The sequence below is a fragment of the Erythrolamprus reginae genome, chromosome 1 (genome assembly GCF_031021105.1).
Source record: "Erythrolamprus reginae isolate rEryReg1 chromosome 1, rEryReg1.hap1, whole genome shotgun sequence".
NCBI classification, from domain to species: Eukaryota; Metazoa; Chordata; class Lepidosauria; order Squamata; family Dipsadidae; genus Erythrolamprus; species Erythrolamprus reginae.
The window spans coordinates 219,268,139-219,280,747 of NC_091950.1; the positions used below are offsets into that span (position 1 = coordinate 219,268,139).

The following is a 12,609-nucleotide window of genomic DNA, read 5'->3' on the forward strand; positions in this document are numbered from 1 at the left end:
GGCAAGTGTAGTGATTTTGCTGATTATGCCTGAATTGGCAGTCGGCCTGCATGCCGATGATCTCATCGCTATTTCTAGGACGTTTTTTTGTAAATAGAGAAATGTATACAGTAGTCCCTCACCTATCGCTGGTGTTACGTTCCAGACCTGGCCGCGATAGGTGAAATCCGCGATGGGGAATTTATCGACTGATAGTACTTATTTAAGTATTTATATTGTAATTGTTTGGTAAGTTTTCATTGTTTTAAGTGTTTATAAACCCTTCCCACACAGTATTTATTTTAGATAAAGTATTTAAATACAGTATTTACAATTTTAGATATATATATATATATATATATATATATATATATATATATATATATTAAAAAAACCTGCCGATCGAGTTCAGCGGGCTGTTTAAATCTGCCGATCGACTTCCTCAGAAACCCGCGATGAAGTGAAGCCGCAGTAGGTGAAGCGCGGTATAGCGAGGGACTACTGTAAAGTGTCTTAGGTTCCGAGTCTTAATTGAGGATTATTGAGAAAAGGGCCAGACAAAACAGATAATACGGACAGGTGTTCTCCTATTATTATTTGCTTGTTTTAATTTTTATTTCTAGTCTGTCTTTTACAGTTATGTTTTTGATAGGTTGTGGTATAGTTTCTTTTTGCGTGAAGACTGATGCAAATAATGAGTTAAGCAGCTCTGCTTTCTCTTTGTTGCCTGTTACTTCTTTGCTGTCATCTATGTGAAGATTCATTTGCACATGTGCGGGAGTTAGTTTGCGCACACAAAACGTTTTCCTCCCCACCCTCCCCGCCACTACCACCACTGCTGCTGTCAGTCCTTGGAGCCAGAAAGGTTGGGGACAGCTGATCTAAAGAATTCTGCATGATAATCAGACTGTATTTAGTAATGACAAACATGTATCATCATTAAAATATAAAATAGTATGCAACTTTTAAAACATTGGCTTGCCTTTATTTGCAACATCACATTCTTTGTAAGAAGTCATTTAACTGAATTCCAAATACAGAGTTCAAATAATAATAAAAACTTTTATTTTTAAAAAAGTGAAGCTATTGCCTATTGACCCTAAAATGAAGTAGTCATAAATGAATAGGAGAAAAATAGCTTAAAAATTTTTATTTGATGAAGTCCATTTATAAGGTCACTTTTGCTTCCAAGACCATTTTCATTCATGATTTCAAAATTGAACATTTGCTCTGCAATGGCTTTTTTTTACATAAGAACTTGATAAGGATATTCTATGGTTGCTACTGTTTCAGATACAGCCATTACAGGAAATCTAAAAATTAAGCTTAAAAAAAGACTAATTTCCAAAAAGAAAGAAAATTCAAATTTCCAGTTTAATAATTTATTTTAAAAAATTTCCTTTCAGTATTGTTTTCAAAATGCCACATCAAATTGAGAACTTAAAGGGACATCTAATGTGCTTATTGAATTGCTTACAGTATTGAATCTGAAAGAGACAGACATTTGGAGCAGCTGTTCATAATCAGTTATATCAGTTCAGAATCTGCATAACCAAAACTTCAAGATATTGGCATATGGTCAAATTCATGCGTGTGAACTGTTTTGTTTTCAGAAATATGAAAGCATCCCAAACACGTACAGTCGTAAGCCTGGGTAGCATGGTTGTCCAATAGTCCCAGCAACAGCTGCCATCTATTGCTGAGAGAGTAAAGCACTTCTATTGGCTTTCATCTTCTCTAGACGTTTAACTAGATGGCCATTACTTACTTCAAGTTCTTCCGTTTTGTCTAATGCTGAACGAAGCTGAAAAATTTTTTAAAAGAGACATTGTATTCAAATTAAGGTATAGAAAATAGCATCCCCCCTGACCTTCAGCAATGGTTGTAATATGTCAGATGGAAAAGAAGGCTTGCTTGAAATCTTTTTCAGATTAAGATATACTTATCTTCTGGGGTATCATTTGAATAAGAGCTATGCCCACACAGAACAACATCAGGAAAACTTTTACAAATTCTTCTTAAGCTCTAAATGTTTAAGATGACTTTTTGTTTATATATTGTACAAGTCTACAGACTTAGTCGTTCAGCTTAGATTAAAAGGATACCAAGATTCCAGTTCATTTCTTCTGTAGGAATAGTGACACAAATGTTTTGTTTATTTATTTCTAACTAAAGAAGATCTGCTCTGAGAAGTTCTGAACAAAGAGTTCAATTGAGATTGATGTCAGAATAGTCAAGATTTTTTTTAATTATCTGCGAGAAAGTATGCATCAGCAATCAAGCTTTGCTGATTTGAAGGTTACATAATTTTTTCAGCATTACACTATCCAGCCACATGTTACTTTTGACAGATTCTAAAACATTAGGAGTAAATAAAAATTAAGTTTATTTTATAATACATTTTTTTTAATTGGCAAAGTGTACCAGAGTGAGAGATCTCTTTCTGAAAATGTACAGTGGGAAAAAAAGTATTTAGTCAGATACCAATTGTGCAAGTTCTCCCATTTAAAAAGATGAGAGAAGCCTATAATTGACATCATAGGTAGACCTCAACTACAAGAGACAAAATGAGAAAACACATACAGAAAATCACATTGTCTGATTTGGAATGAATTTATTTGCAAATAAATTCAGCCACCAGCCTGCTGTGTTTGTGGATCGGTCCGTCTCACTGTTGGTGCCACTCTGGGAATTCTGCCCACTGCGCTGCTTCCTGCTGGCGAAGAAGCAGAATGAGAGGTGCAGAAGCTGGTAGCAGCTTCTACCCCTCTCTTTTTTAGGAGAAGAGGAATGTGGCGCTATATACCTAAAATAAAAAGCCTTATTTGGAGTTAGAAGCAATAAATTAGAAAATATGGTTTTTAAAATGAATTTACAGCAACAGTCTGCTAATATAAGCATTGTTTTAATTTAACAGGTCACCCATGAAAGGTATTAGAGGGGTGAAGAGGAAGTAAAAAGGAAGGGGGAGAAGGAGACAGAGGTGGAGAGAGAGAAATAAGGGAAGAAAGAGGAAAAGAGGAGTCTAGGAAGAATGAAGGGAAAGTAGGTAGAAGGAAAAAGAAGGAAGGAGGAAGGGGGTGCAAGAAAGGGTAATTGATGGGCAGACTGCTGTTGTTGTTTTAAATTATCATTATCATTATCATTATTATTAAATAGGGATCTATGAATAAAGGGTAAAATATATAATTATGAACTCTGTAAGATGTACGCAATATTGGAAGGTACATACATGTTGAATTTGTATTTGTGAAGGTGGAGAAAAATAAAAAAAATATTATAACAAAAAAAGGAGGGAGGGAGGGAGGAAGACCTATGATCACAATTGAGCCCAAAATTTTGGTTGCTAAGCAAGAATGTTAAGCGGGTTTCACCACATTTTACAAGTTAGCCACACCTACCTGGTCACATGACCTCTAAGCCACACCTACAAAATAAGCCATGGCTACAAAACTGACAGGGAAAATTATTAGATGCTGTATTGGTCATAAATGTGCCTGGAAGCTGTAAGGATCTGGATGGGAGCCAACAGGCTCAAGCTCAACCCAGACAGAACCAAGTGGTTCTGGCCATTTCCTCCAAAGGATCACTCCATCTTTCTGTCCATTATTCGGGGGGGGGGGGACTTTGACCTCCTCAAACAGGGTCCACAACTTGGGTGCCCTCCTGGTTCCGCAGCTGAGCCTTCATTACCATCTCTTGAGTGTGACCAGGGGGACCTTTGTCCAGGTTTGCCTGGTTTATCAGTTGCAGCCTTATTTGGACCAGGAGGCTTTGTGCACAGTCACTCAGGCCCTCTTCACCTCCTGTCTTGATTATTGCAAAGCGCTCTACATGGAGCTACCCTTGAAGAGTGTTTGGAGACTGCAGATAGTCCAGAATGCAGCTGCCTTAGTCATCATAGGTGTACCTTGGTACACCCATATAACACTAATGCTCTGCACTGGCTACCGATTAATCTCAGTCACAATTCAAGGTGTTGGTTATTACCTATAAAGCCCTACATGGCTTAGGACCAGACTATTTACAGGACTCCTGCCACATACCTCCCAGAGATCAATAAGATCCTACAGGGTTGGTCTTCTCTGGATCCTGTCAACTAAACAATGCAGATTGGCGGGACCATGGGTGAGGGCTTTCTCTGTGGCTGCCCCAGCTCTATGGAACCATTTATCTATCTATCTATCTATCTATCTATCTATCTATCTATCTATCTATCTATCTATCTATCTATCTATCTATCTATCTATCTATTGGATTTGTATGCCGCCCCTCTCCTTAGACTCAGGGCAGCTAACAACAGTGATAAAAAACAGCATATAACAATCCAATACTAAAGCAACTAAAAAACCCTTATTATAAAACCAAACATACATACAAACATACCATGCATAAATTGTAAAGGCCTAGGGGGAAAGAATATCTCAATTCCCCCATGGGTTTTAAGAAGCTTGCGAAAGGCGAGGAGGGTGGGGGCAATTCTAATCTCTGGGGTGAGTTGGTTCCAGAGGGCCGGGGCCGCCACAGAGAAGGCTGTTCTCTGGGTCCCGCCAGACGACATTGTTTACTTGACGGGACCCAGAGAAGGCCCACTCTGTGGGATCTAACTGGTCACTGGGATTCCTGCAGCAGAAGTCGGTCCCTGAGATAATCTGGTCCGGTGCCATGAAGGGCTTTATAGGTCATAACCAACACTTTGAATTGTGACTGGAAACCAATGCAGACTGCGGAGTGTTGCTGTAACATGGGCATGCCTTGGGAAGCCCATGATTGCTCTCGCAGCTGCATTCTGCACGATCTGAAGTTTCCGAACACTTTTCAAAGGTAGCCCCATGTAGAGAGTATTACAGTAGTCGAGCCTCAAGGTGATGAGGGCATGAGTGACTGTGAGCAGTGACTCCCGGTCCAAATAGGGCCGCAACTGGTACACCAGGCGAACCTGGGCAAACGCCCCCCTCACCACAGCTGAAAGATGTTTCTCTAATGTGAGCTGTGGATCGAGGAGGACGCCCAAGTTGCAGACCCTCTCTGAGGGGCTCAATGACTCCCCTCCCCAGGGTGATGGACAAACAGATGGAATTGTCCTTGGGAGGCAAAACCCACAGCCACTCCATCTTATGAGTTTGAGTCTGTTGACACTCCTCCAGACCCCAACAGCCTCCAGGCACCAGCACATCACTTCCACTGCTTCGCTGACTGGACAAGGGGTGGAGATGTAGAGCTGGGTATCATCTGTATACTGATGATACCTCACCCCATGCCCTTGGATGATCTTACTCACGGTTTCATGTAGATATTAAATAGCAGGGGGGAGAGGACCGACTCCTGAGGTACCCCACAAGGGAGCAACCTAGAGGTCGAAGAACAGTGCCTCCCATTCCCAACCCCTCCAGCCAGCGCAGAAGGATACCATGGTCGATGGTATTGAAAGCCGCTGAGAGGTCAAGAAGCACCAGGACAGAGGATTAACCCCTGTCCCAAGCCCACCAGAGATCATCCATTAACGTGACCAAAGGAGTTTCTGTGCTGTAGCCAGGCCTGAATCCTGACTGTTGAGGGCCTAGATAATCGGCTTCTTCCAAGGACTGCTAGAGCTGGAGTGCCACCACCTTCTCAACAACCTTCCCCATAAACGGAAGGTTGAAGACTGGGTGATAATTGTTGAGAATGGCTGGGTCCAGGGAAGGCTTTTTGAGGAGGGGGCGCACAAGTGCCTCCTTGTAGGGGTCCTGGAAGGACCCCCTCCCCAGAGAAGCATTGACAATCTCCTGGACCCAGCTCCGTGTCACCTCCCTGCTGGCCGAAACCAGCCAGGAGGGACACGGATCCAGCAAACAGGTGGCGGAACTCAGAGCTCCAATGGCTTAGTTTCTTTTATGTAAATATTGTTGGTTAATGGCTAAATGGTCTGAATGACCATTCTAGGAAATTTCTAATTTTTTAATTTCTAGTCAACTATCTCAGTAAGGAACTCTGGGTATTGTACTTGACAAAACAAACATGAATTACAAAATTATTAAAGTATATGTAGATGCTCAGTTTCCCAGTCTGCCAATTTGATTAGTTTTCATTGTCTTCGGCAACAGTAGTTGGCATCTGAGTTGTCCACTTCATCAGGTGTCACCAGATCAAACTCTTCCCAGACAGGTGGACAAGTACGGGCCCCAGTCACCTTGACTGACTCATTGTCAGTCGACTCTGTTTTCCAATTGGAGTCGAGGTCTGCTCGGATCCGAGCGATTCTATCAGCGAAAAACGTGTTAAAATCCTTGGCACTACTCTGCAAGGGCTCCCGAACTCCCCCCTGGTTAAGAAGGGAGTGGGTCACCCTAAACAGAGCGGCCGGGCGGGATTCCGCTGATGCAATTAAAGCGGCATAATATGCGCATCTTGCCGCCTTGAGCACCACTTTCTAAGTCTTAATATGAGCTCTTATAAGTGTTTAATCGGATTCGGACTTACTCTTCCTCCATCGCTTCTCTATATGTCTCTTCTGGCGTTTCAACTCCCGGAGCTCCTCGTTGAACCATGGAGCTCTACGGGGTCTAGTGTCACGGAGAGGTCGCAATGGTGCAATTCGGTCAAGGGCCTCCGCTGCAGCCTTGTTCCAGGCCTCAGCCAGAGACTCTGCCGAACTGTGGACAAGTGTATCTGGTATAACCCCAAGCGCCTTCTGAAAGCCCTAATCGGTTCCGCCTCCCTGCGGGGAAGGATTGGAGCCAGGAAATCAAGCCGCAGTAGAAAATGGTCCGACCATGACAAAGGCAACACTTCTTAGTCTCCGAACATTACTCAGTTGCTCAGAGAGGAATATCATGTCGAGTGCGTGCCCCCCCCTCATGAGTCGGACCCTGTACTACTTGGGTCAGGTCCATGGCTGTCATGGTGGCGATGAACTCCTGTGTCAGTCCAGAGGTTTCGCCGAGCGACGGCAGGTTAAAGTCCCCCAAGACAATAAGTCTGGGGAACCCCACCGCCAACCCGGCTACCTCCTTGAGTAGCACAGGCAGGGCTTGTGACACGCAGCTGGGAGGCAGGTACGTGAGAAACAAGCCCACCTGAACCCCTAAGTTCAACTTCACCAGGAGGGACTCGCAATCTGCAATCTCTGGAGCAACGAGTCTACGCAGGCAAAGGCTCTCCCTGGCTATAATAGCCACTCCTCCCCCCCTTCCCTGGGGTCGAGGCTGATGCCATAACTAAAACCCGGCTGGGCAAATTTCAGAGAGAGGAACTCCTCCCTCCGGGCCCAGCCAGGTTTCAATTACACATGCCAGGTCGGCCTCCTCATCCAGGATCAAGTCCCGGATAAGAGAGCTTTATTTGCCACTGACCTGGCATTGAGTAGCAGCAGCTTGAACCCAGGGCCAGAATTTCCTCGCTGATGTCCATACTGCTCCCATCCTACTGGCCTTCTGGAAAGCTGCAAAGACCTGGTTTTGCTGGCAGGCCTGGGGGTCGTGAATATTAACATCCATCACTTCTGAAATATGTTGAAATATTTTGGTATGCATGTCATTTGATAGGATTGTATGGTGGGTTTTATAATAGGGCCTTATAATAGTTTTATAATGGGGTTTTTATAATTTGGTATTTATTTGACTTCTTACTATTGTTGTTGTATTATATTTTATTTTGTTGTAAGCCACCCTGAGTACCAAGGTATTGGGCAGCATAGAAGTCTAATTAAATAATAAATAAATAAACGAATGTAAAAAATGGTCATGTCAAATAAATAAACAAATGTGAAAAATTGTCACTTTTTTCGTGCTGTTATAAGTTTGAATAGTCACTAAATGAACTGTTGTAAGTCGAGGACTACCCGTATTCATAGTCTCCCTGTTTCTAGTCCAAACTGACTCTTTTCTCAAATTACAGACAGCAAGAAATTCTAATTCTCCACTGCACTGTAAAGGAGAGTCCAACATGGGTTGGAGTCTTATTGAGTTAAAATGTGCATGTTAATTAGGTCCTGCTCTCTAGCTGCCCACATAGGTCAGTCTTAAAACTCAGTCATAGTGAAGGGACTATGGTTTTTTTTCTCATTACCTTATTTCAGTAATTTAATTTGTAACTTTAAGTACAATTCCCTTTTCTTTCCTTCACAGGAAGAAGACTCTGAAGAAAAAGGCGAATTCAGTCACTGATTAGGGCCACTGCCCTGCGGGGTATTACCCTTCCCCTCATCCCCTGGTAGAGCCTCTGTCCCAGAGAGTATGGCCCTGGACACAGGAAGTTGTGTAGGTGGGGTCCAGAGATGGGCTGCTGCCCAGACTGGCGGGGTGGAGGTCGCTGGGGTAGCAAAAATGGAGCTCCACCCCAGAGCACCCAATTTGCACTGAAAGATGTTGAAAGAAAATGGAGGGGAACCGGCATAAACCACGCCCCCAATGTGGTAGTAAAAAAATTGGTAGCCCTTCACTGGTGGGGTCCCTGACCTGCACGGCCATATCCCCCATGCCTAGCAACCACCAGCACAGCTGAGGTTTTTGGAAGCATCGCTGAATGTTTCCCGTCGTCAGCCCTTTCCTAAATGCCCGTCAGGAATTACCTCAAGGGGCGGAGGGTGAAGTGACCTGTCAAGAGATGCACGCTCCCTCAGCAGCTGATTTTGCAAGCCGGAGAATTGGAGGCCACAGATGTCTTTGCCAGAGCCTCGGTCAGGCAGGAACTAGCCCCCACCATTTTGGAGGCATGCCCAGGTGACCAGAGTTGCACCCGCTATGCTGAGGGCATTCCCTTGGCAACCACAGCTTCGAGCCAGCAAGCAGACCGACTAAGAAAGTGCCTGCCATTTTAGGGATGGATCTACTTGCCTGAAGTCACGCCCGCCATTTTGGGGGTGTTTCCAGCATTATTAAAGCGGCAATTATCCAATTGGGGCCGTTTACACATCTGGCCTGTTGCGGAGCCTACCTCTAAGCCCTAAATCATGCCCACATTTTGGGAAGGATTCCCTCACAGGCGCACTAATGGTATCTGGGCTAATACAACACCAGATACCATTTTGATTACAATTGTGAGTGTGAGGCAGCAGTCTATGAGTAATTTTTCCCTCACCTGACCAGTAATATGTCTGAGCAACTTCAGCCCAACTCTGGAGAGCCAACTATCCCTGCCATCATGGCTCCCAAAGTTAAAGATAAAAACTATGCCTCTAATTCCAAGGCAAAAAGTTCACAGGCCTCTGGAGCCTTGAAGGAGGCTGAAAAGATGATCAAGTCCTTCGAGGGACAACTCGAGGTAGTACAGAAGCAAGCCTTTCCTAATCCATTGGCCAGCTCACCAATTGGGCCTAATGGCCGCAGCCACTCCACCAAGGATACCATCAGCTAGGGTTGGCTCCGCCATAGATGGGGATTTGTCCCCAGACTACCCATCAGTTGCATCTTTGTCGGTGGAGGGCACCACAAGGCCTGATGTGGCCAGACCAATTGTGCAGCCTTGGCCCCAGGCTCTGAAGCCAGGATTGGGCGCCTCTCAAGACCCTTGGCAACACATATCTCCTCCCATCCAAGACATGATTGCCAAGTATACTCCCAGGGCATCGCGGCTGGGGTGCAGCAGTACACATTGCCTGTTCCCCCTTGTACAGCTCATCAAGACCTTTGATCAGCTCCAGCACCTCCACCCTCCCTGCAGGACTCCTTTCATGAGGATCCCACGTTGAGGGAACATGTCACAGATTCTGAGGATGATCTATCCGAAGATGAGAGTACATTACCAGAGCAACCCATCTTTACCGGCCTTTTTAAGCCATCATTGTTCCGCATTCTGTTGAACAAGACGAAGCAGGTGGTTGATTTGGGCACCAACATGCCAGTTCACCCGGAGCACCGAAAATTCCTGCGCTTTTGCTTCTTTTTTTAAAAAATATTTTTTATTATTTTCAAAAAACAAAACATCACAAACAGACATAGAAAAACAAAACAAAACACATAACATAAAAAGGAGCTACAATCGCTCCGCTCGGAATAGAAGTCTTCATAATACAAAAAGGAAAAACTATTGTAGGTTAGATCAATTCTGAGGAATAAGAACATCTATTACATTTCAAAATAATAAATTTAAATGTTTTTTAACTTCATTAAGCATTTTTTTTTGTTCAACCAAGTACAGACCCTCTCCCAGATTTTATAAAATTTTGATTCTTCTTGATTGTTCAACCGCCTCGTCATCATGTCCAGCTCTGCACATTCCATAATTTTCCTAATTACCTCCTCTTCTTTAGGGACTTCTGTTTCTTTCCATCCTTGTGTAAAAACAATCCTGGCAGCTACTAAAATATGAGTTATTAAATAATATGTTTCTTTTTTGTATTTATGATTTGTGATACCTAATAAGAAAAATTCTGGAATTTTCCTAATTTCCTGTAGAGTAATTTCCTTTAACCATCTTTCTACTTTATTCCAGTAAAGTTTGGCTTTTTGTCAAGTCCACCATTTATGATAGTAAGAACCAATTTCTTTTTTGCATTTCCAGCAATTCGGCGATGTATTTGAAAAATATTTTGAAAGTCTATAGGGGGCAGATGCCATCTATAAAACATCTTAATCTGATTCTCTTTAAAAGAAACTGATTTAGTTATTTTCCAGTTATATATCCAGACCCTTTCCCGTGTGTCTAAATCTATTTCTCTTCCAAAATTTCTACAACCAACTAATCATATTGTCTTTTAAAATCAAATCAACGGTTTTAAAACTGATCAAATATTTATATGCTTTACCAATCAATTTCCCTTGATTTTTAATTAATAATTTCCCTAAAATATTATTCTCTTTTCTAAATATATACATTCTTACATCTTTTTGGAATCTAGACTGAATCTGGGCATAATGCCACCAATCCATTGTTATGCCTGCTTCATGTAATTCTTATCTAGTTTTCATTTTCAATTTCAATTGTTCATCTAGTAAATCCTTGTATTTCCATATTTTACCTTCTTGTAATAAATTAGGGTGGCATATATCTTCGATTGGGGAGATCCATTCTGGAATTGTTAGACAATGGTCTTTTTTTATATCAATCCATACTTCCAATAATAACTTTCTGATTACATTTCTCTTAAAATATGAATGGGTTTTATACTTGTCATACCGTACAAAAGCATGCCAGCCTAACACTAAATCATGGCCCTCAAGATTCAATAATCTTCTATTTTCCAAGGTTAGCCATTCCTTGATCCATGATAGAGCCGCAGCTTGGTAATATAATTTCCAGTTTGGAGGGCAAGCCCACCTCTCCCTTTTACATCTTCTAAAGTGATTAATTTTATTCTCACTTTTTTTCCTTGCCAGATAATTTTTTAAATAATCTTTGTTAATTCTTTTTTTTTAAATTCCCCCAGGGTTAATTGAGATTACCTGAAATAAAAACAATACTTTAGGCAGAATATTCATCTTAATTGTAGAAATTCTCCCAAGTAGGGATAATTGTTAGTTGTTCCTTATTTCTAAATCCTTTTTAATTTGATCTAAAAGTTTTGTATAATTATCATTTTTTAAAGACATAGATTTAACAGAAATCCAAATACCTAAATACCTTATCTTCTTTGTTATTTTCATATTTGTCAAATTTTCCAGTTGTTTTGTCTGTGATTCCGTCATATTTTTAATTAACAATTGCATCTTGCTTTTATTAATTTTCAAGCCTCCCCCACTCCCAAATTCTTCTATTAAATCTATTAATTTTGGTATTGAAGTCAGGGGGTTTTCTGTAATGAAGACGACATCATCAGCAAATGCCTGGACTTTGTAGGATTCTTTTTTATTCTCTTATCCTTTAATATTCTTGTTTGTTCTTGTTTTTATTAACAGTGTTTCCAATGTTAAAATAAATAACAGGGGTGAGGAGGGGGCAACCCTGTCTAACTCCTCTTTGTATTTCTAACCTTTCTGTTTGGTCATTATTTAGTATAATTTTGGCTGTTTGGTTCGAATATATAGCGTCTATTAAATTAATAAATTTAGTGCCAAATTTCATTTTGTTTAATTGTAATTTCATAAAAATCCAGTCAACATTGTGAAAAGCTTTCTTTGCGTCCAGAAATACCAACGCCATTTGTTTTTCTGGATGTTGTTCATAAAATTCCAATGTATTAATAATTGTCCTCAAGTTGTTTTTAATTTGTCTGCCCAGCAAAAATCCATTCTGGTCTTCATGAATTATTTTGTTCAAAAATTTTTAAAGTATAAATGCATAGATGGAGACAAATATTTTATAATCTACATTTAATAGGGATATTGGCCTATAATTTTGTATTTTTTCCTTCTGTGTTCCTGGCTTATGTATTAACGTTATTAAGGATTCTGACCATGATCTTGGAATTTTACCATCTGCAATTATCTTATTAAAAGTCCCTAACATATTCAAATAAGTATATTGCTATCTAGTTTATAGAATTCAGCAGGTATGGCGTCTGGGCCAGTAGCTTTATTATTATTTTTTATTTTTAAGTATTTGTTGTAATTCTGCCATAGTAAATGGTGCATTAAGCCTTTGTTGTTCTTCTTCTAATAGTGGTGGTAAATCTATAGAATTTAGGAATTTAGAAATCTCTTCTTCTTTTATTTCTTCTTTTTGATATAAACTTTTATAAAATTCCACCGCTATTTCCTTCTTTTCATCTTT

General features: G+C 41.1%; 1 protein-coding gene across 6 annotated transcripts in view; it reads right to left on the minus strand.

Annotated features, from left to right (window-relative positions):
- Positions 1-942: 942 nt before the first annotated feature.
- LRRFIP1 (LRR binding FLII interacting protein 1) overlaps positions 943-12,609 on the minus strand; it is a 423,100-nt gene continuing 411,433 nt past the window's right edge. Inside the window, exon 12 of one of the 6 annotated variants that reach the window (XM_070732252.1) lies at positions 943-1,783. In XM_070732252.1, the coding sequence (XP_070588353.1) occupies positions 1,673-1,783 (111 nt within the window). In that variant the 3' untranslated portion in view covers positions 943-1,672. Of the gene's footprint in view, positions 1,784-2,424; positions 2,786-9,840; positions 11,693-12,609 lie in introns of those variants that run through there. The other 5 variants (XM_070732246.1, XM_070732249.1, XM_070732250.1 and 2 more) reach the window with 5 other exon arrangements.